General features: G+C 45.6%; 1 protein-coding gene across 4 annotated transcripts in view; it reads left to right on the top strand.

Moving 5' to 3' along the window:
* CLTA (clathrin light chain A) overlaps window positions 1-22445 on the top strand; it is a 113131-nt gene that overhangs the window by 29170 nt on the left and 61516 nt on the right. For all 4 annotated transcript variants that reach the window (XM_063914627.1, XM_063914630.1, XM_063914629.1 and 1 more), the window contains exons 2-3: window positions 19260-19288; window positions 21177-21294. In XM_063914627.1, the coding sequence (XP_063770697.1) occupies window positions 19260-19288; window positions 21177-21294 (147 nt within the window). The remainder of the gene's footprint in view (window positions 1-19259; window positions 19289-21176; window positions 21295-22445) is intronic.

Below are 22445 nucleotides of genomic sequence, written 5' to 3'. Positions count from 1 at the left end.
CTCATCAAAGCTCCGTCTCAACAGATACTTCTCCAACATGCGCTGCTAACATACGAGGTACTGGTTCACCACGGTTGGATTGTCAACTTCAAAAAATCACATCTAATTCCGTCTCAACGCCTTCAGTTCCTAGGTATGATTCTCGATACGGTCAATCAAAGAATTTACCTACCACAGCAGAAAGTACAAATTCTACGCCATCTAGTACAATTAGTGCTCAAGCCACGCACAGTGTCGGTACACTTGTGCATTCGCCTCTTAGGCACAATGGTGGCAGCTTTCGAGGCGCTTCAGTTCGGAAGATTTCACTCTCGTCCATTTCAGCTGAATGTGCTCGCCCAGTGGTCGGGCTCGCATCTGCAGATTCACCACAGGGTGAGGTTGTCGCCAAGGGCAAGAGTATCTCTGCTCTGGTGGCTCAAGGAACACAATTTAACCGCAGGAAGACGGTTCGGAGGCTGGAATTGGATAATTCTAACTACGGACGCCAGTCTCAGAGGTTGGGGAGCGGTAATTCAAAATTGTCAGCTCCAGGGTCTCTGGGCGGATCACGAAAAATTGCTGTCTATAAATGTCCTGGAACTCCGCGCAATTTACAATGCGCTACGACAAGCAGTGCACATGCTTCGCTCTCAGCCTGTCCAAGTGCAGTCGGACAATGCGACGGCGGTCGCATACATCAACAAACAAGGAGGAACGAGAAGCCGCATGGCAATGCGGGAAGTAGCTCGAATCCTCAATTGGGCAGAATGCCACCAGGTGATATTGTCGGCCGTGTTCATTACGGGAGTGGACAACTGGGAAGCGGATTATCTCAGTCGTCGGGATTTTCATCCAGGCGAATGGGCATTAAATCAAGAAGTGTTTCACATGTTGGTTCAGCGATGGGGTTATCCTCAGGTGGACCTGATGGCGTCTCGACACAATCACCAAACGTTCCAGTATGTGTCCAGAACAAGAGATCCAAAGGCAGTGGCGGTGGATGCTCTCACTGTCGCGTGGCCGTACAGTCTTGTGTATCTGTTTCCACCGTTTCCGTTGCTCCCTCTGGTGCTAAAACGGATCAAAAGAGAGTCGGTCACAGTCATACTAGTGGCGCCTCATTGGCCTCGGAGAGCTTGGTTCTCGGATCTCCGAGGACTACTCGCAGACGATCCTTGGCCGCTCCCACTACGTCCAGACCTGTTACAACAAGGTCCGTTCCTTTACCCCGATTTAGCGCGGCTGCGTTTGACGGGGTGGCTGTTGAGACCGCTCTCTTAAGAAGAGAGGGCATTCCAGATTCGGTTATACCAACCATGTTACGAGCTAGGAAGCTGGTTACGGCAGCTCATTATTACAGAATATGGCGTGCCTATATAGGTTGGTGTGAAGCTCGGAAGTTTCCGACATCATCTTTCAAGTTATGCCGCCTATTGTTGTTTCTACAAATAGGGTTAGATGGAGGCCTGCGTTTATCTACACTAAAGGTGCAGGTATCTGCTTTGTCAATTTACTTTCAAAGACGATTGGCTCTATTGCCGTCTATACGCACTTTTCTCCAGGGTGTCCTCAGAGTGCAGCCTCCATTCATTCCACCTACAGCGCCATGGGACTTGAATCTAGTTTTAGAGTTCTTACAGTCATCATGTTTTGAACCCTTACAGCAAGTGGATATAAAGTTTCTCACTTGGAAAACAATTTTTCTTCTAGCCTTAGCTTCGGCAAGGCGTGTTTCGGATTTGGGTGCCTTGTCATGCAAGTCACCGTATTTGGTGTTTCATGATGACAGAGCGGAACTTCGGACGAATCCCGCTTTCTTACCAAAGGTAGTGTCATCTTTTCACATCAACCAATAGTAGTTCCTGTGTTGACGGCACATTCTGGAACTCTGGATGTGGTACGCGCATTACGCGTTTATGTATCCCGAACGTCTTCAGTTCGTAAGACGGATACGTTGTTTGTTCTCTATGATGCGGCCAAGATGGGTTGGCCAGCGTCTAAACAAACCTTATCCAGATGGATAAAACTGACCATACGTCAGGCTTACCTTCATGCTAGGTTACAACCGCCTACGTCAGTAACCGCTCATTCCACACGTTCTGTGGGAACTTCATGGGCAGCTGGTCGGGGAGCTTCTACGACGCAGCTTTGCCGTGCGGCTACATGGTCTTCAGTGCACACGTTTGTGCGCTTTTACAAGTTTGATACGTTTGCGGCATCAGCATCTAGCTTTGGCCGCCTAGTGTTACAAGTGCCAAACAGCTCTCCCGCCCACGGGGGAAGCTTTGGTACGTCCCAAGAGTACTCCAGTGACCCCTAGTGGATGATAAAGAAAATAGGATTTTGGTACTTACCAGGTAAATCCTTTTCTTTGAATCCATAGGGGGCACTGGATGCCCACCCAGAGCAGTTTTACCTAGTTGTGGTGAGTTCTGAGGATCTTATGGTAACACACTTTCACCGACTGGTTCAAATTACAAGTGCTGGTTAGGGTGTCAACTGTTTAGTTGTCAGTAACGTTATGTGTCAACTTCGTTATTGTCCGTTATGTTATATGTAATACTCCATTGTCAACCTCTCTATAGTTCCTGTTCGGCTCAGTAAAAAACACTGAGAGGTACTCGGGGATATGGAGGGGTGGAGTGTTCTAAATTTAAATATTCAGTGCTGTTCCTACGGAAGCCCGTCCATATCCCAAGAGTACTCCAGTGCCCCCTATGGATTCAAAGAAAAGGATTTACCTGGTAAGTACCAAAATCCTATTTTCTACATGCTGGATGAAGGTCTCCACTCAAAATTACTCAATTTATTCAAAATTCATTTACACGTCAGCCGCAATGATCCTCGTATTCCAGGAACTAGTTCTCATGACAAAATTCAGCAAATCACTCAAACACAGTTGTTCAGTATGGTGCTTCCTCCCCAAAAAGCAGCTTGCAGTCGGTCACAACTCACCTGCTGTCCCAGACCAAGTCGTAAATGATCATGGCTTTCCAGTGGCCTCTGTTGAGCTCCGTAACGAGTTTGTGAAGGAAGTGAACATGCTGTTGCTCTGCTTTGAAGCTTCTAGCACACTCTCGTCTGTATTTCACCACTGAGATATAACCAGAGTGTGCTAGAAGCCTCAGAGCAGAGAGACACCCAAGCAGTAAAAATGAACCGAACGGGTTGTGACAGGTGCAGGGTGCAATAATGAACACCAATCTCACAACCAGACAGTCAGATTGTGTCTACCTATGTGACGCACATCAGGAAACTTATTGCACACTCCTCGTACATACTTTGAAATCTAGTAAATTAGATTAGATTCCAATTGAATTAGTTTTATAGTTATAATGGGGGGGGGGGGGGGGGGGGATTATCCTGTCTTATTTCTACCTGTTTTTAGCGGTCTGGAAATGAGAAAACCATGCCTTTAATTAAAGAAGCAGGAGGCCATTATACATTGTATAGTAAGATTTGTGACATGCATTGGGATAAAACATGATTACATTGTAGCCGTTTTCCAGTGTTTCCTGTTTTTGCTTTATACAGCTTGTGCTAGGAAGGAAATATGCCTGAAATTGCTGATACAAGAGAGAACAGATGTGTGGATGAAGCAGTACAAATGTACAGGAAGCACCTAAAACTCAGCAATTTTCATTCCCATCATATATAGATTTGATAAATGAATGGTATGTTTCCTACTGTTTAGTGAAACATACTGCAGCAAAAATAATTTTATTCAGAATATATATATATATATATATATATATATATATATATATATATATATATATATATATATATATATATATATATAAACGTCCTTATATTGGCCGGCACTCCGAAGGCCTCTGCGGGCTTACTCGCTCAGGTGCCATCCTTTGAGGTATCACCTCCATCCATATCCCATAAAGAAGGCGGCACTCAGAGACTTTGTTGAAAACAGGCAATTCTTTAGTGAAAACACTGCACGGTTACATCACATCAACGTTTCGGGGCGTGTAGCCCCTTCATCAGGATAACCCCACACCAACAAACAACAGATATATATAGGTGCACTCACCCCTCCATGCTGTCACCCACTAGCTGCCGCCGCCGCCGTGTCCCAGGCCCGGCGTCCGTCCGCCCGAGCAGAGCACTTCCGCCGGAAGTGACGTCACGGGTCCCGGTCACGTTGCCGCGGCAACCTAACAAACAAAACATACAGCGTCTCTATGTGAGAAAAACGATCTGCGCCTCCACACCAGGATAACCTAAAACCGAGTTTGGTGCTGTGTATCATCTTTAGCCTTAAATGTATAAAGTGCTACGTGCATATGTGCTAATTCCAGACACACTACCGCCAGCGGTGTGAACAATAAAAGTAGAAAAAATCTTTTAACATCGTGTCCATGGTTTATGAGGTCGTATTAACATTAACAGCACCTCTAACATAACATAAAGTGACCTCCAGTGTTCAATCATTCCTCCTCTTTCACCACCTAAAAACGCGGAGCGTTCTAGGCTGTTATAAAAAAATGTGAAAAACAATCTAAAAAATATATATGTATATCTATACACATCCCCAGTGCTAACATGGGACTAATTTCTCAGTTTTAGTATACCCCCGTGTGGGTTGTGATACAGATCGTCAACTCAAATTCATCTATAGCCAGCCAACACATGGTATATCACCCTCAATTACAATACATAATTCTGTGTATAAAAACATCCAAAACACATCGCATATAAAATAAAAATTAGACAAAGAACACATGTAAACTCCACACACAAATTAGCAGCAAAGTTCAATGGACCTACCCCCCGTTTAATCCTTCAAATTATCCAATGATTACCCCTGGATATTCATGCATAATCACTATATATATAGATCGTCTGGTGTGTCCCATCAGACCAGACTATCCTTGGAAAAACACTTTTTACTCCAAGATCTAAGTACAATGCACAGTTCCCAAGTGGTTACTACCCGAAAATTGTCCAAAATTGCTAAACGATTGTACATAATTACAAAAATTTACAAAACATGATCTACAAAAAATTACTCAGACCCAGCGACTCATTCAAACCCCTAGGTCTAATGGTGTCGAGTCTAAAAATCCACCGGGATTCTAGCTGTAGTAATTTTAATGCTCTGTTACCCCCCCTGATGGATTCTGGCATCTGGTCGATGATGCGATATTTTAAAGTCGCCATCCCATGTTTCATTTTTGCGAAATGACGTGCCACCGGCTGGTCACTGCTACCTGTGGTCAACGCCGCCCTGATAGCCTGTCTGTGTTGGGCCATCCTAGTTTTGAATAAACATTCTGTTTTGCCCACGTAATATAGGCCACAAGGGCACATAATTACATAAATTACAAATTTCGAATTACACGATAACGGGTAATTGATGGTATATTTTTTGGCAGAATGTGGATGTACAATGCTAGCCCCAGGGGACATATAACTGCAGGTGGTACACCCAATACATCTGTAGCAGCCATTTGGTCTGCTTAGAAAATGTGCAGGAGTTGGTTTTTTAAATTTACTGAGATCTGTTTTCACTACCAGGTCTTTAATATTCCGGCCCCTTCTATAACTAGGCATTAATTGTGTATTTTTCAATACCTTAAGTTCAGGGTCTGTGGTAATGATAGGCCACAACGTCTTGGCCTTTCTACTAGTATGGCGGCTGTTAGTATCATATGTGTTTACCCAGGGTAATTTATTCTGTTTCTTGCATGTCCTGGTTTTAGTGAGAAGGTCCCCTCTGTCCTGAGCACATGCTTTTACTCTAGCTTGTTTTAATAAAGGTACAGGGTACCCCCTCTCCACAAACTTGGCTTCCATAATATCGAGTTGTTTCTCACGATTAGCGGCAGTGTTTGTAATCCTGCACACCCGTAAAAATTGGGAGTAGGGTAAACCGTGTACAGTAGGAGCAGGATGAAAACTCTTGTGGCTCAAAAGCATGTTTCTGTCAGTGGGTTTGGAATATAGGTCTGTGTCAATCTTCCCTTCATTGATTCGGATAGAGATATCCAAAAAATCAATGTGGGTGTGACTGCATTGCATTGTGAGCTTAATAGTACTATCTGTACTGTTGTGATTTGTTATAATATCTAATAGAGACTGTTCATCCCCTTTCCAGAAGATGAGCAAGTCGTCTATATAACGGTAATACAGATAAATTTGCTCAGCCACCTCCGGATTTTCAAAGAACAGTCCCTTCTCGGTTTCCCACATAAAAGTGTTTGCGAAGGCCGGCGCCACCGCAGACCCCATCGCACAACCCGTTATCTGCCTGAAGAATTTGTCCTCAAACAGAAAATAGTTGTGCGTGAGGGTGAACTCCAATAGTTCGATGAAAAGGTCCACATCTGGGCCTGTGTATGTTGTATTACCTGTGATTAACCTTCTCACCGCCTGTAGCCCTCCTGCATGCGGAATGCATGTATACAGGCTAGTTACATCAATAGTGGCCATCAGTAAATTCGATGGTACCTGATCAATGTGTAGAAATTTCTCCAACAGTACGTTGGAGTCTTTTAAGTGTGTAAACGTTTGCTGAATGCATGGTTGCAAATAGGAATCAAGAAAGATGGCCAGTGGTTCACACAGAGACCCCCGGGCTGACACAATTGGTCTCCCAGGCGGTCTCTGTGCGTGCTTGTTTATTTTAGGGAGTGTATAAAACACCGGTACTACCGGGTGTGTGTTTAATAATTTCTGAAACATATTCTTAGATAACACCCCCTGTTCACATGCCCCTTTCAAAATACCGGCCAATTGCTCCACATAGATACCTGTAGGATCTCTCTCTAACAAGCAGTAGGTCTCTGTATCATTCAATAAACGGTAACATTCAGTGATATAATCACTGGTGTTAAGAATGACTATAGAACCCCCTTTATCCGCTCCCCTTATAATAATATCCTGTCTCTTACTCAGGGCCTTTAAGGCCACTTGCTCCTCCCTCGACAGATTATTATATATCGGGGGACTAGGGCTGCTGCCGGCTGCCTCTAATAGCCTACTGAAAGTTTTCACCGATGCATTATTTGAAACCGGATCAAATTTAGAAGAGGGACCCAATTTTAACACTCTAGCAGGAACATCACTCATACTCGGTGGACTAGAGTCTTTGGAAAAATGTTCTTTAAGTTTTACAGTGCGGTGCAGTCTAAATGAGTCAAGTTTCCATTGGAACCTATTAGGTTTGTTGGTAGGGACAAACGTTAGGCCTTTCTCCAATACGCTTACCTCTGCAGATGACAGCAGGCTCGAGGACAAATTAAAGATCAAGTCTTTTTTGCCCTGGGTGGGCGACCTCTTCGCTTGCCTTCTTGTTTGTCCCCCCCCGTCTGGTGGGTCTCCTTCTCGAGCCGCTGGAATAGCCCGAGTCCTGGCCCCTAAAGGGGTAACCTCCATTGGCCCTTGTCTTCTTGGTCTTACTTGATCGTCCGAATCACTCGCTGATGTCGTACCACTGCGCATGAATGGTCTCCTGCGTCGGAACCTGGGTGCATTATACGCAGGTCCATGATTGCCCATGTTGCCCAACCAGGGGTATACCCGATGTTGGGCGTAGTCCTGTTGGACCTTGAGCAGTTTCTCCCGTTTGAATTTAAGCAGATCGCTGCGGTACTTCTCCACTTGCTCAGCTAATGTGGACATTTTAACTGCTTCCGCTGCAAGAAGCTCATGATGTTCCACTTCATACTGCTTAATTTTCTCCATGGTCACATTATGTTCCCGAGTCGTCTCCTCTATGACCAATAAAAGAAGGTCCATGGAACATTTATTCAGCACTGCTATCCATCTTTTGCAGAAGCTGATATTAAATCTCCCAATTGTCGGGGCGTTATGCACACGAAACCCCCTGGGGATCTGTTTGGCTCGATAATAATCGGACAGCGTCCGACTATGGTATAAAAAATCTACTGCTCTTTTCTTCAGCTTCAGTAATTCCTTAAATGCATCCTCATTTGTTGTAACAGGTGCAACATCAAACGCAGATTCTTTATGTAAAATACCTTCAGCCTCTAGGTCTGAAAAACTAAGGGTATCAAGGGTATCACATTGTAGCAAAAATGAGGAAACCTCATCTTCCCTCCGTTGTGGGGTGGCCATTTAAAGTTGCTGCGAACCTATTAGTGCAGGCCCAACCACGTAGATAAAGTGCTGTGTCTACAGTCTGTCACCCAGTGACACAAGTGATTCGGACGATCAAGTAAGACCAAGAAGACAAGGGCCAATGGAGGTTACCCCTTTAGGGGCCAGGACTTGGGCTATTCCAGCGGCTCGAGAAGGAGACCCACCAGACGGGGGGGACAAACAAGAAGGCAAGCGAAGAGGTCGCCCACCCAGGGCAAAAAAGACTTGATCTTTAATTTGTCCTCGAGCCTGCTGTCATCTGCAGAGGTAAGCGTATTGGAGAAAGGCCTAACGTTTGTCCCTACCAACAAACCTAATAGGTTCCAATGGAAACTTGACTCATTTAGACTGCACCGCACTGTAAAACTTAAAGAACATTTTTCCAAAGACTCTAGTCCACCGAGTATGAGTGATGTTCCTGCTAGAGTGTTAAAATTGGGTCCCTCTTCTAAATTTGATCCGGTTTCAAATAATGCATCGGTGAAAACTTTCAGTAGGCTATTAGAGGCAGCCGGCAGCAGCCCTAGTCCCCCGATATATAATAATCTGTCGAGGGAGGAGCAAGTGGCCTTAAAGGCCCTGAGTAAGAGACAGGATATTATTATAAGGGGAGCGGATAAAGGGGGTTCTATAGTCATTCTTAACACCAGTGATTATATCACTGAATGTTACCGTTTATTGAATGATACAGAGACCTACTGCTTGTTAGAGAGAGATCCTACAGGTATCTATGTGGAGCAATTGGCCGGTATTTTGAAAGGGGCATGTGAACAGGGGGTGTTATCTAAGAATATGTTTCAGAAATTATTAAACACACACCAGGTAGTACCGGTGTTTTATACACTCCCTAAAATACACAAGCACGCACAGAGACCGCCTGGGAGACCAATTGTGTCAGCCCGGGGGTCTCTGTGTGAACCACTGGCCATCTTTCTTGATTCCTATTTGCAACCATGCATTCAGCAAACGTTTACACACTTAAAAGACTCCAACGTACTGTTGGAGAAATTTCTACACATTGATCAGGTACCATCGAATTTACTGATGGCCACTATTGATGTAACTAGCCTGTATACATGCATTCCGCATGCAGGAGGGCTACAGGCGGTGAGAAGGTTAATCACCGGTAATACAACATACACAGGCCCAGATGTGGACCTTTTCATCGAACTATTGGAGTTCACCCTCACGCACAACTATTTTCTGTTTGAGGACAAATTCTTCAGGCAGATAACGGGTTGTGCGATGGGGTCTGCGGTGGCGCCGGCCTTCGCAAACACTTTTATGTGGGAAACCGAGAAGGGACTGTTCTTTGAAAATCCGGAGGTGGCTGAGCAAATTTATCTGTATTACCGTTATATAGACGACTTGCTCATCTTCTGGAAAGGGGATGAACAGTCTCTATTAGATATTATAACAAATCACAACAGTACAGATAGTACTATTAAGCTCACAATGCAATGCAGTCACACCCACATTGATTTTTTGGATATCTCTATCCGAATCAATGAAGGGAAGATTGACACAGACCTATATTCCAAACCCACTGACAGAAACATGCTTTTGAGCCACAAGAGTTTTCATCCTGCTCCTACTGTACACGGTTTACCCTACTCCCAATTTTTACGGGTGTGCAGGATTACAAACACTGCCGCTAATCGTGAGAAACAACTCGATATTATGGAAGCCAAGTTTGTGGAGAGGGGGTACCCTGTACCTTTATTAAAACAAGCTAGAGTAAAAGCATGTGCTCAGGACAGAGGGGACCTTCTCACTAAAACCAGGACATGCAAGAAACAGAATAAATTACCCTGGGTAAACACATATGATACTAACAGCCGCCATACTAGTAGAAAGGCCAAGACGTTGTGGCCTATCATTACCACAGACCCTGAACTTAAGGTATTGAAAAATACACAATTAATGCCTAGTTATAGAAGGGGCCGGAATATTAAAGACCTGGTAGTGAAAACAGATCTCAGTAAATTTAAAAAACCAACTCCTGCACATTTTCTAAGCAGACCAAATGGCTGCTACAGATGTATTGGGTGTACCACCTGCAGTTATATGTCCCCTGGGGCTAGCATTGTACATCCACATTCTGCCAAAAAATATACCATCAATTACCCGTTATCGTGTAATTCGAAATTTGTAATTTATGTAATTATGTGCCCTTGTGGCCTATATTACGTGGGCAAAACAGAATGTTTATTCAAAACTAGGATGGCCCAACACAGACAGGCTATCAGGGCGGCGTTGACCACAGGTAGCAGTGACCAGCCGGTGGCACGTCATTTCGCAAAAATGAAACATGGGATGGCGACTTTAAAATATCGAATCATCGACCAGATGCCAGAATCCATCAGGGGGGGTAACAGAGCATTAAAATTACTACAGCTAGAATCCCGGTGGATTTTTAGACTCGACACCATTAGACCTAGGGGTTTGAATGAGTCGCTGGGTCTGAGTAATTTTTTGTAGATCATGTTTTGTAAATTTTTGTAATTATGTACAATCGTTTAGCAATTTTGGACAATTTTCGGGTAGTAACCACTTGGGAACTGTGCATTGTACTTAGATCTTGGAGTAAAAAGTGTTTTTCCAAGGATAGTCTGGTCTGATGGGACACACCAGACGATCTATATATATAGTGATTATGCATGAATATCCAGGGGTAATCATTGGATAATTTGAAGGATTAAACGGGGGGTAGGTCCATTGAACTTTGCTGCTAATTTGTGTGTGGAGTTTACATGTGTTCTTTGTCTAATTTTTATTTTATATGCGATGTGTTTTGGATGTTTTTATACACAGAATTATGTATTGTAATTGAGGGTGATATACCATGTGTTGGCTGGCTATAGATGAATTTGAGTTGACGATCTGTATCACAACCCACACGGGGGTATACTAAAACTGAGAAATTAGTCCCATGTTAGCACTGGGGATGTGTATAGATATACATATATATTTTTTAGATTGTTTTTCACATTTTTTTATAACAGCCTAGAACGCTCCGCGTTTTTAGGTGGTGAAAGAGGAGGAATGATTGAACACTGGAGGTCACTTTATGTTATGTTAGAGGTGCTGTTAATGTTAATACGACCTCATAAACCATGGACACGATGTTAAAAGATTTTTTCTACTTTTATTGTTCACACCGCTGGCGGTAGTGTGTCTGGAATTCGCACATATGCACGTAGCACTTTATACATTTAAGGCTAAAGATGATACACAGCACCAAACTCGGTTTTAGGTTATCCTGGTGTGGAGGCGCAGATCGTTTTTCTCACATAGAGACGCTGTATGTTTTGTTTGTTAGGTTGCCGCGGCAACGTGACCGGGACCCGTGACGTCACTTCCGGCGGAAGTGCTCTGCTCGGGCGGACGGACGCCGGGCCTGGGACACGGCGGCGGCAGCCAGTGGGTGACAGCATGGAGGGGTGAGTGCACCTATATATATCTGTTGTTTGTTGGTGTGGGGTTATCCTGATGAAGGGGCTACACGCCCCGAAACGTTGATGTGATGTAACCGTGCAGTGTTTTCACTAAAGAATTGCCTGTTTTCAACAAAGTCTCTGAGTGCCGCCTTCTTAATGGGATATATATATATATATATATATATATATATATATATATCTATATCGCTGTGCAGAAACACAAATCGTTCATAAAAAAAAAAAAAAAAATTAACAAATACAGCCATTTCTATTTTATTTAACACAATTCTTGATTTCCACCATTGTTTAAGTAGCCTTATGTTAAACAAATGTTTCAGGTGAAACTTTAGGGCCCTACACACTATGCGATCCGCTGCCAAGCTGCCTGACGGCGGCGAGGGGGCATTGGCGGGTGGAGTGGAGTTTCTTCACTTACCCCCGTCACCCGGCTCCATAGCGGTGCAGGCAAATATGGACGAGATTGTCCATATTGGCCTGCATGCACAAGCGACCCGGCACCAACGATGAACGAGCGCGGGGCTGCGCATCGTTCATCGCTGGTGCCTCCACACTGAAAGAAATTAATGGTATCTCGTTAATTTAATGAACGAGATCGTTCATATCTTTCAGTAATATAGCCCAGTGTGTAGGGCCTATTAGGTTAAACATGGGTAATAAAGAGGTGATGGTACCTTCATTCCTCTAGGGAAGATGGAAGTTTGCTGATTTCAATTTACAGGGATAAATGTTACACCCTGTATAGTATAAGAAGGTATCCACAGAGTCTGTATCTGTAACTACTTTATACATAGGTGGTTAGAAAATTGTAAAATCACCATCTTTCATTTCTATTGTTTCTCTAACGTCCTAGTGGATGCTGGGGACTCCGTAAGGACCATGGGGATTATACCAAAGCTCCCAAACGGGCGGGACAGTGCGGATGACTCTGCAGCACCGAATGGGCAAACTCAAGGTCCTCCTCAGCCAGGGTATCAAACTTGTAGAACTTTGCAAATGTGTTTGAACCCGACCAAGTAGCAGCTCGGCAAAGCTGTAATGCCGAGACCCCTCGGTCAGCCGCCCAAGAAGAGCCCACCTATCTCGTGGAATGGGCTTTCACTGATTTTGGATGCGGCAACCCAGCCGCAGAATGAGCCTGCTGAATCGTGCCACAGATCCAGCGAGCAATAGTTTGCTTTGAAGCAGGAGCACCCAGCTTGTTGGATGCATACAGGACAAACAGCGAGTCAGTCTTCCTGACTCCAGCCGTTCTGGTCACATAAATCTTCAAAGCCCGGACTACGTCAAGCAACTTGGAATCCTCCAAGTCACCAGTAGCCGCAGGCACCACAATAGGTTGGTTCAAATGAAAGGATGACACCACCTTTGGCAGAAATTGCGACGGGCTCCGCAGGAGACTGGGCACTCTAAAGAAAGATTTAGTACTACCTGGTGTGCACTGGCTCCTCCCTCTATGCCCCTCCTCCAGACCTCAGTTAGAATCTGTGCCCGGCCAGAGCTGGGTGCTTTTAGTGAGCTCTCCTGAGCTTGCTAATAAAGTATTTTAGTTAGGTTTTTTTATTTTCAGAGAGCTTCTGCTGGCAACAGACTCTCTGCTACATGGGACTGAGGGGAGAGAAGCAAACCTACTAACTGCGGCTAGGTTGCGCTTCTTAGGCTACTGGACACCATTAGCTCCAGAGGGATCGAACACAGGACCTGACCTTGTCGTCCGGAGCCGCGCCGCCGTCCCCCTCGCAGAGCCAGAAGTCAGAAGCCGGCAGAAGCAAGAAGACATCGAAATCGGCGGCAGAAGACTCCTGTCTCCACATGAGGTAGCGCACAGCACTGCAGCTGTGCGCCATTGCGCCCACACTACCCACACACTCCGGTCACTGTAGGGTGCAGGATGGGGGCACCCTGGGCAGCAATTAGGATACCTCTTGGCAAAAAGACACACATATACAGCTGGGCACTGTATATATGTACGAGCCCCCGCCATTTTATTACACAGACCCGGGACTGAAGCCCGCCGCTGAGGGGGCGGGGCCTTCTTCCTCAGCACTAACCAGCGCCATTTTCTCTTCACAGCTCCGCTGAGAGGACGCTCCCCAGGCTCTCCCCTGCAGTATCAAGATAGAAAAAGGGTAAAAAGAGAGGGGGGGGGGGGGGGCACATAAATTTAGGCGCAAAATTATCATAAACAGCAGCTACTGGGTAAACACTAAGTTACTGTGTAATCCCTGGGTTATATAGCGCTGGGGTGTGTGCTGGCATACTCTCTCTCTGTCTCCCCAAAAGGCCTTGTGGGGTCCTGTCCTCAATTAGAGCATTCCCTGTGTGTGTGCGGTGTGTCGGTACGTTTGTGTCGACATGTTTGACGAGGACGGTTACGTGGAGGCAGAACAAGTGACTGTGGTGTCGCAGCCGATGGCGCCGACACCTGATTGGATGGATATGTGGAAGGTGTTAAATGATAATGTAAGCTCCTTGCATAAAAGGTTGGATAATCAGTCAGGGTCTCAACCCGTGTCTGATTCTGCAGCTCAGAGGCCGTCAGGGTCTCAAAAGCGCCCACTATCCCAGTTGGTTGACACAGATGTCGACACGGATTCTGACTCCAGTGTCGATGACGATGAGGCAAAGTTGCAGCCTAAAATGACTAAAGCCATCCGATACATGATTATAGCAATGAAGGATGTATTGCACATACCGGAGGAAAACCCTGTCCCTGACAAAAGGGTGTATATGTATGGGGAGAAAAAGCAATAGGTGACTTTTCCCCCTTCACATGAGTTAAATGAATTATGTGAAAAAGCATGGGATTCCCCCGATAAGAAAGTGCTGATTTCCAAAAGGTTACTTATGGCGTACCCTTTCCCGCCAACGGACAGGATGCGCTGGGAATCCTCCCCTAGGGTAGATAAAGCTCTGACACGCTTATCTAAAAAAGTGGCCCTGCCGTCACAGGATACGGCCGCCCTAAAGGATCCTGCAGATAGGAAGCAGGAAAGTATCCTGAAGTCTGTTTATACACACTCAGGTACTATACTGAGGCCGGCTATTGCGTCGGCCTGGATGTGTAGTGCTGTAGCAGTATGGACAGATAATCTTTCTGAGGAAATGGATATCTTAGACAAGGATACCATTTTACTGACCCTGGGGCATATAAAAGACGCTGTCCTATATATGAGGGATGCCCAGAGGGACATTTGCCTACTGGGCTCTAGAATAAATGCAGTTCAATTTCTGCCAGAAGGGTCCTGTGGACTCGGCAATGGACAGGTGATGCCGACTCCAAAAAGCACATGGAGGTGTTACCTTACAAGGGTGATTAATTGTTTGGGGACGGTCTCTCGGACCTAGTTTCCACAGCTACGGCTGGGAAGTCAAACTTTTTGCCATATATTCCCTCACAGCCTAAGAAAGCACCGTATTACCAAATGCAGTCCTTTCGATCACAGAGAAGCAAGAAGGTCAGAGGTGCGTCCTTTCTGGCCAGAGGCAGTGGTAGAGGAAAGAAGCTGCACAACACAGCTAGTTCCCAGGAACAGAAGTCCTCCCCGGCTGCCACTAAATCCACCGCATGACGCTGGGGCTCCACAGGAGCCAGGAGCGGTAGGGGCGCGTCTCCGAAATTTCAGCCACCAGTGGGTTCGCTCACAGGTGGATCCCTGGGCTATACAGATTGTGTCTCAGGGATACAAGCTGGAATTCGAAGTGATGCCCCCTCACCGTTACCTCAAATCGGCCCTGCCAGCTTCCCCCATAGAAAGGGAAGTAGTGTTAGCGGCAATTCACAAGTTATATCTCCAGCAGGTGGTGGTAAAGGTTCCCCTCCTTCAACAAGGAAGAGGATACTATTCCACAATGTTTGTGGTACCGAAACCGGACGGTTCGGTCAGACCCATATTGAATTTAAAATCCCTGAACATTTATCTGAAAAGATTCAAGTTCAAAATGGAATCGCTCAGAGCGGTCATTGCAAGCCTGGAAGAGGGGGATTTTATGGTGTCTCTGGACATCAAGGATGCGTACTTGCATGTCCCCATTTATCCACCTCATCAGGAGTACCTCAGGTTTGTGGTACAGGACTGTCATTACCAATTCCAGACGTTGCCGTTTGGCCTGTCCACGTCACCGAGAATATTTACCAAGGTGATGGCGGAAATGATGGTGCTCCTTCGGAAGCAAGGGGTTACGATTATCCCATACTTGGACGATCTCCTCATAAAGGCGAGGTCCAGGGAGCGGTTGCTGATCAGCGTAGCACTCTCTCAGGAAGTGTTGCAACAGCACGGCTGGATTCTGAATATTCCAAAGTTGCAGCTGATTCCTACGACGCGTCTGCCCTTCCTGGGCATGATTCTGGACACAAACCAGAAAAGGGTGTTTCTCCCGGAGGAGAAGGCTCAGGAGCTCGTGACTCTGGTCAGAGGCCTCCTAAAACCAAAACAGGTATCGGTGCATCACTGCACGCGTGTCCTGGGAAAGATGGTGGCGTCATACGAAGCAATTCCCTGCGGCAGGTTCCATGCGAGGATCTTTCAGTGGGATCTGTTGGACAAGTGGTCCGGAACGCATCTTCAGATGCATCGGCTGATCACCCTGTCCCCCAGGCCAGGGTGTCTCTTCTGTGGTGGCTGCTAAGTGCTCACCTCCTCGAGGGCCGCAGGTTCGGCATACAGGCCTGGGTCCTGGTGACCACGGATGCAAGCCTTCGAGGATGGGGGGCAGTCACTCAAGGCAGAAACTTCCAGGGGCTGTGGTCAAGTCAGGAGACTTGTCTGAACATCAATATCCTGGAACGAAGGGCCGTATAAAACGCCCTGAGTCCAGCGGAGCCTCTGCTTCGAAACCAACCAGTGCTGATTCAGTCAGACAACATCACGGCAGTGGCCCATGTAAACCGCCAGGGCGGCACAAGAAGCAGGGTGGCAATGGCAGATGCCAACAGGATTCTTCGTTGGGCGGAGAATCACGTACTAGCACTGTCAGCAGTGTTCATTCCGGGAGTGGACAACTGGGAAGCAGACTTCCTCAGCAGGCACGACCTCCACCCGGGAGAGTGGGGACTTCATCAAGAAGTCTTCACGCAGATTGCAAATCGTTGGGAACTGCCACAGGTGGACATGATGGCGTCCCGTCTCAACAAAAAGCTAAAAAGATATTGCGCCAGGTCAAGGGACCCTCAGGCGATAGCTGTGGACGCACTAGTAACACCGTGGGTGTTCCAGTCGGTCTATGTGTTTCCTCCTCTTCCTCTCATACCAAAGGTGCTGAGAATTGTAAGAATAAGAGGAGTGAGAACAATACTCATTGTTCCGGATTGGCCAAGAAGGACTTGGTACCCGGAATTGCAAGAAATGCTCACAGAGGACCCGTGGCCTCTGCCTCTCAGACAGGACCTGTTACAACAAGGGCCCTGTCTGTTCCAAGACTTACCGCGGCTGCGTTTGACGGCATGGCGGTTGAACGCCGGATCCTAGCGGAAAAAGGCATTCCGGATGAAGTTATTCCTACGCTGATAAAGGCTAGGAAGGATGTGACAGCAAAGCATTATCACCGTATATGGCGAAAATCTGTTGCTTGGTGTGAGGCCAGGAAGGCCCCTACAGAGGAATTCCAGCTGGGTCGATTCCTGCACTTCCTACAGTCGGGAGTGACTATGGGCCTGAAATTAGGGTCCATAAAGGTCCAGATTTCGGCCCTATCCATTTTCTTCCAAAAAGAACTGGCTTCACTGCCTGAGGTTCAGACGTTTGTTGAGGGAGTGCTGCATATTCAGCCCCCTTTTGTGCCACCAGTGGCACCTTGGGATCTTAACGTGGTGTTTCCTGAAATCCCACTGGTGTGAGCCACTTAAGACCGTGGAGCTAAAGTATCTCACGTGGAAAGTGGTCATGCTGTTGGCCTTAGCTTCGGCTAGGCGTGTGTCAGAATTGGCGGTTTTGTTATGTAAAAGCCCCTATCTGGTTTTCCATATGGATAGGGCAGAATTGCGGACTCGTCCGCAATTTCTGCCAAAGGTGGTGTCATCCTTTCATTTGAACCAACCTATTGTGGTGCCTGCGGCTACTGGTGACTTGGAGGATTCCAAGTTGCTTGACGTAGTCCGGGCTTTGAAGATTTATGTGACCAGAACGGCTGGAGTCAGGAAGACTGACTCGCTGTTTGTCCTGTATGCATCCAACAAGCTGGGTGCTCCTGCTTCAAAGCAAACTATTGCTCGCTGGATCTGTGGCACGATTCAGCAGGCTCATTCTGCGGCTGGGTTGCTGCATCCAAAATCAGTGAAAGCCCATTCCACGAGATAGGTGGGCTCTTCTTGGGCATTACAGCTTTGCCGAGCTGCTACTTGGTCGGGTTCAAACACATTTGCAAAGTTCTACAAGTTTGATACCCTGGCTGAGGAGGACCTTGAGTTTGCCCATTCGGTGCTGCAGAGTCATCCGCACTGTCCCGCCCGTTTGGGAGCTTTGGTATAATCCCCATGGTCCTTACGGAGTCCCCAGCATCCACTAGGACGTTAGAGAAGATAAGATTTTACTCACCGGTAAATCTATTTCTCGTAGTCCGTAGTGGATGCTGGGCGCCTGTCCCAAGTGCGGACTTCTTCTGCAATACTTGTATATAGTTATTGCTGCAATAAGGGTTATGTTATAGTTGCATCAGGGTTGAACTGATGCTCTGTTGTTGTTCATACTGTTGACTGGGTAAGTTTATCACAAGTTATACGGTGTGATTGGTGTGGCTGGTATGTGTCTTGCCCTGGATTACCCAAATCCTTTCCTTGTACTGTCAGCTCTTCCGGGCACAGTTTCTCTAACTGATGTCTGGAGGAGGGACATAGAGGGAGGAGCCAGAGCACACCAGAATCTAAATTCTTTCTTAAAGTGTCCATGTCTCCTGCGGAGCCCGTCTATTCCCCATGGTCCTTACGGAGTCCCCAGCATCCACTACGGACTACGAGAAATAGATTTACCGGTAAGTAAAATCTTATTTTTGAGCTTATATTAAAAAGTAGAGAAACCCTTTATGTAGTAAAGACTTGGTAAATCTGCTTAAATCCCAGCTGTGTTTTATGTGCATCTTCAGTATTCTAGTAATGAATCCCATTATCGCACACAAGACACATATTTGAACTCCTGCTCTGCCTTATGTTAAAAGAAAGTTACATTGAAAGATGATTTCATTTTATATAAGCATTGGTATAAGTAGGGGAAGGAAAAGAACATGATGGAAGTGGGCCCCCCTCATAAGAACTTACATTCTATAGTGAGAATTGTGTTCAGTAGCTACTTTAAGGAACACAGGAGCAGATGTATTATCCTGGAGAGGGCATAAGGAAGTGATAAACCAGTGATATGTGCAAGGTGATAAGGGCAACAGCCAATCAGATCCTAACTGTTAATTTACATATTGTAGCTGATTGGCTGGTGCCTTTGTCACCTTGCACATATCACTGGTTTATCACTTCCTTATGCCCTCTCCAGGTTAATACATCTGCCCCACTGATACAATGCGTGGCATTCTGGGGTCATTATGAGGATAAGCAGGTGTTATGGACATGGAGCCCCAAATGATTACAAATGATGTACTTAAGAACCAAGTATTCCAGTTAATACATAAACCTGTAATTCAGTAATATTTCGCTTATTTTTTTGTAGGCATTTAGTAAAAAAGTTACATATGCAATTATCTCTTGTGTTACAGATGCTGTTATGAATGGTGACTTCTACCAGGTAAAAGCAGATACTTTTTTTTTATTTTTAATAAAAACACATTTATATTATTTTTATTTCTTCTTATAGACCATAGGTCTGCAAACTCGGTCCTCAGGACCCCACACAGTGCATGTTTTGCAGGTTTCCTCACAGAATCACAAGTGAAATAAGTAACTCCACCTGCGGACCTTTTAAAACGTGTCATTGAGTAATTAATACACCTGTGCACCTGCTGGGTTACCTGCAAAACATGCACTGTGTGGGGTCCCGAGGACAGAGTTTGAGAACCATTGTTTTAGACCATATACCATCAGGTTTAGCCTACAATTGCATCTAAATAGCAAGTATAGCTAAAACATCTAGCACTGTACGTGATGGGTACTTGTTGGCAGTTTGGCTGTGGGATTTCATTTGGTAATATTAAATACAAAGTGAAAGTATAGGCATATTTCACATAATATTTCCTTTTTAAATTCTATGGCCAGAACCGGCTTTTAGTATGCCCCTACTGTAAAATCTTACATTAAAGCAGCCAGCGAATGCGGTAATGAAAGCCTTTGATACTTACATATGCACTGGGCCAGGTATCCGTATACTGACAGAGATTGCTAGTACGTACCGAAGGACCACACTTTTTGTAATATGGGTGGTGGCGATGGGCGTGTCGGACGACTTCCTTGCTCAATCTTAGCTCGTAAACAAAGATGGGACGTCTGTTTTAGTCTTGCACCCAGTATGATGCTGGTGTAAGTCCAGATGCCAATGATGACTGCTGTGGATGTACAAACAGTGGGCAAGATAGGTTTCCACATGCAGTCAATGGATTTTTACTATATAAAGGCGGATTGTTGCGTTAGCAGATTTTCACTCCTCTGCAGCAGGCTGCCTTGGATGGAAACATGCATTTCATTAACTAAAGACGACAGTGGCTAGCACAGAGATGTACAGTGCTGATTGGTTGATTAACATACAGGGCAAGACCAGTGGTTAGTGTTAAGGGCCCTACACACTTGCCGATGTGCCCTGCGGCCGAAGGGCGACCCGGTGGCGGCGGGAGTGAAGTTTCTCCCTGGCGTCACACGGCCCCATAGCCCTGCATGCTAATATGGATGAGATTGTCCATATTGGCTTGCATGTTTAAACGAGCCGGCACCAACGACGAATGAGCGCAGGCCACACATCTCATCATTGGTGGCTACACACTGAAAGATATGAATGAGTTCTCGTTCATTAATGAATGAGATCGTTCATATCTTTCAGTGTAATCGGCCAGTGTGTAGTGCCCACTACTAGTGTCTGATTATTTAGTATCAGATTCCCCATCAGGACACAGTGTAATAAATGTTGAAGTTACTGTACTTTGTAACAACACTGATTGGAATGTCCAGGTACCACTGAAAAATGTATCTCTTTTCTTCGTATTTTGGGTGAGATTTATGAAAACTTGGCGAGAGAGAGTACCAACCCATCGGCTACTGTCATTTTTCAAGCACAGCCTGTAAATGACAGTTAGGCGCTGATTTGGTTGGTACTTTTTCTCTCTGCAAGCTTTCACGCATGCCCTACTTTATCTCTAAAGTGTCAAATCTGGGGTATAGTGGCCTTCAAATATATATATATATATATATACTTCTGGGTCACTTCAATTAGGGGGAACGATTTGCAACTGCACCCAGACTTTCTCCCCGTGCCGCTTGATCTCGCACTGTATGCTCTGAATTGTGTACACAGTGCTATGTGGCTGCAAACAAAAATCAGTGAAGCGCGGCATATAGCTGCACTTACTCGTGGGGTGATAACATCACCCCTAATTGAATTGACCCACTTCATGTTGCAAAGCTCTTAATCATTAATTCAGTGCAAGGATTATACATTTTATAGATAATATTTTATAATTTTTGTACAGGAGTCAAATGGGCCAACAGACAGTTATGCTGCTATTTCCCAAGTTGACCGTCTGCAAGCAGAACCAGAGAGTATCCGTAAATGGAGAGAGGAGCAAAGGAGTCGATTAGAAGTGCTCGGTAAGAGAAGATCATTTATGGTTACTAATCTAAAGTGGGAATTGTGTAATAGGGCTTCTGCATTAACCTTTAAAAAAAAAAAAAATATGCGCAGCAGCAGTTGCTGTCCAGCAGAGAATGTGTGACCTAAACGCTTACCAAGGGCCATGCAAAAATTAAAGCTTTTGGTGGTGACCTATTTTCATTTATGCTGTAGGTGTTGGCTTGAGCATGTAAGAGAGCCATCAAAATAATGTTTGCGGTAATTTAATAAAAACATTTAATAGGCTAGAAGCTTCGTATTGAGTAGTACAGATAAAAATTAGTTAATTGTGCTTATGTCTTTCTCCGGTTTAGTTATGTGGTGGTACTTCTGTTTGTCCATGTATTTTATGATGGGCAAAACTAGCTATTGGCTGCCAATCACATTGAGCAAAAATAAGTCGATTTTTGGTCCTGGACCACCAACATGTGGACCCCTGTAATTGCTCCTTGGTATCCCAAAGTGCCTCGGCACCCAGTTTGGGAACCACTTTAATATTCTCCTGAGGGTGCAAGCAGAAGTCTGTAACTGCTGCCTCTGGACTGCTCGTGGGTTGATTGCAGTTCTCTAATTGAATAACTCTGGGCACTTTACTTAGGAAAAGACAATGTGACACAACCCCTGTGTGTAATTGAATCTACCTCAGTGTTCAGTATCGTAATATAATTTGTTTGATTTTACTGGCTGCACACTTCACCCTTTACTGGAGCACGTTATTTAAAAAGAAAAATCATTTCTCTAACGTCCTAGTGGATGCTGGGGACTCCGTAAGGACCGTGGGGAATAGACTGGCTCCGCAGGAGACTGGGCACTCTAAGAAAGATTTAGTACTACTGGTGTGCACTGGCTCCTCCCTCTATGCCCCTCCTCCAGTTAGAATCTGTGCCCGGACAGAGCTGGGTGCATTTTAGTGAGCTCTCCTGAGCTTGCTAATAAGAAAGTATTTGTTAGGTTTTTTATTTTCAGAGAGCTTTTGCTGGCAACAGACTCTCTGCTACGTGGGACTGAGGGGAGAGAAGCAAACCTACTAACTGCAGCTAGGTTGCGCTTCTTAGGCTACTGGACACCATTAGCTCCAGAGGGATCGAACACAGGACCTGAACTTGAGCCCCCGCCATTAATTTTACAC

This window comes from Pseudophryne corroboree, chromosome 1, assembly GCF_028390025.1.
Source record: "Pseudophryne corroboree isolate aPseCor3 chromosome 1, aPseCor3.hap2, whole genome shotgun sequence".
Lineage (NCBI taxonomy): Eukaryota > Metazoa > Chordata > Amphibia > Anura > Myobatrachidae > Pseudophryne > Pseudophryne corroboree.
This window is presented reverse-complemented; position numbering and strand designations above follow the sequence as displayed.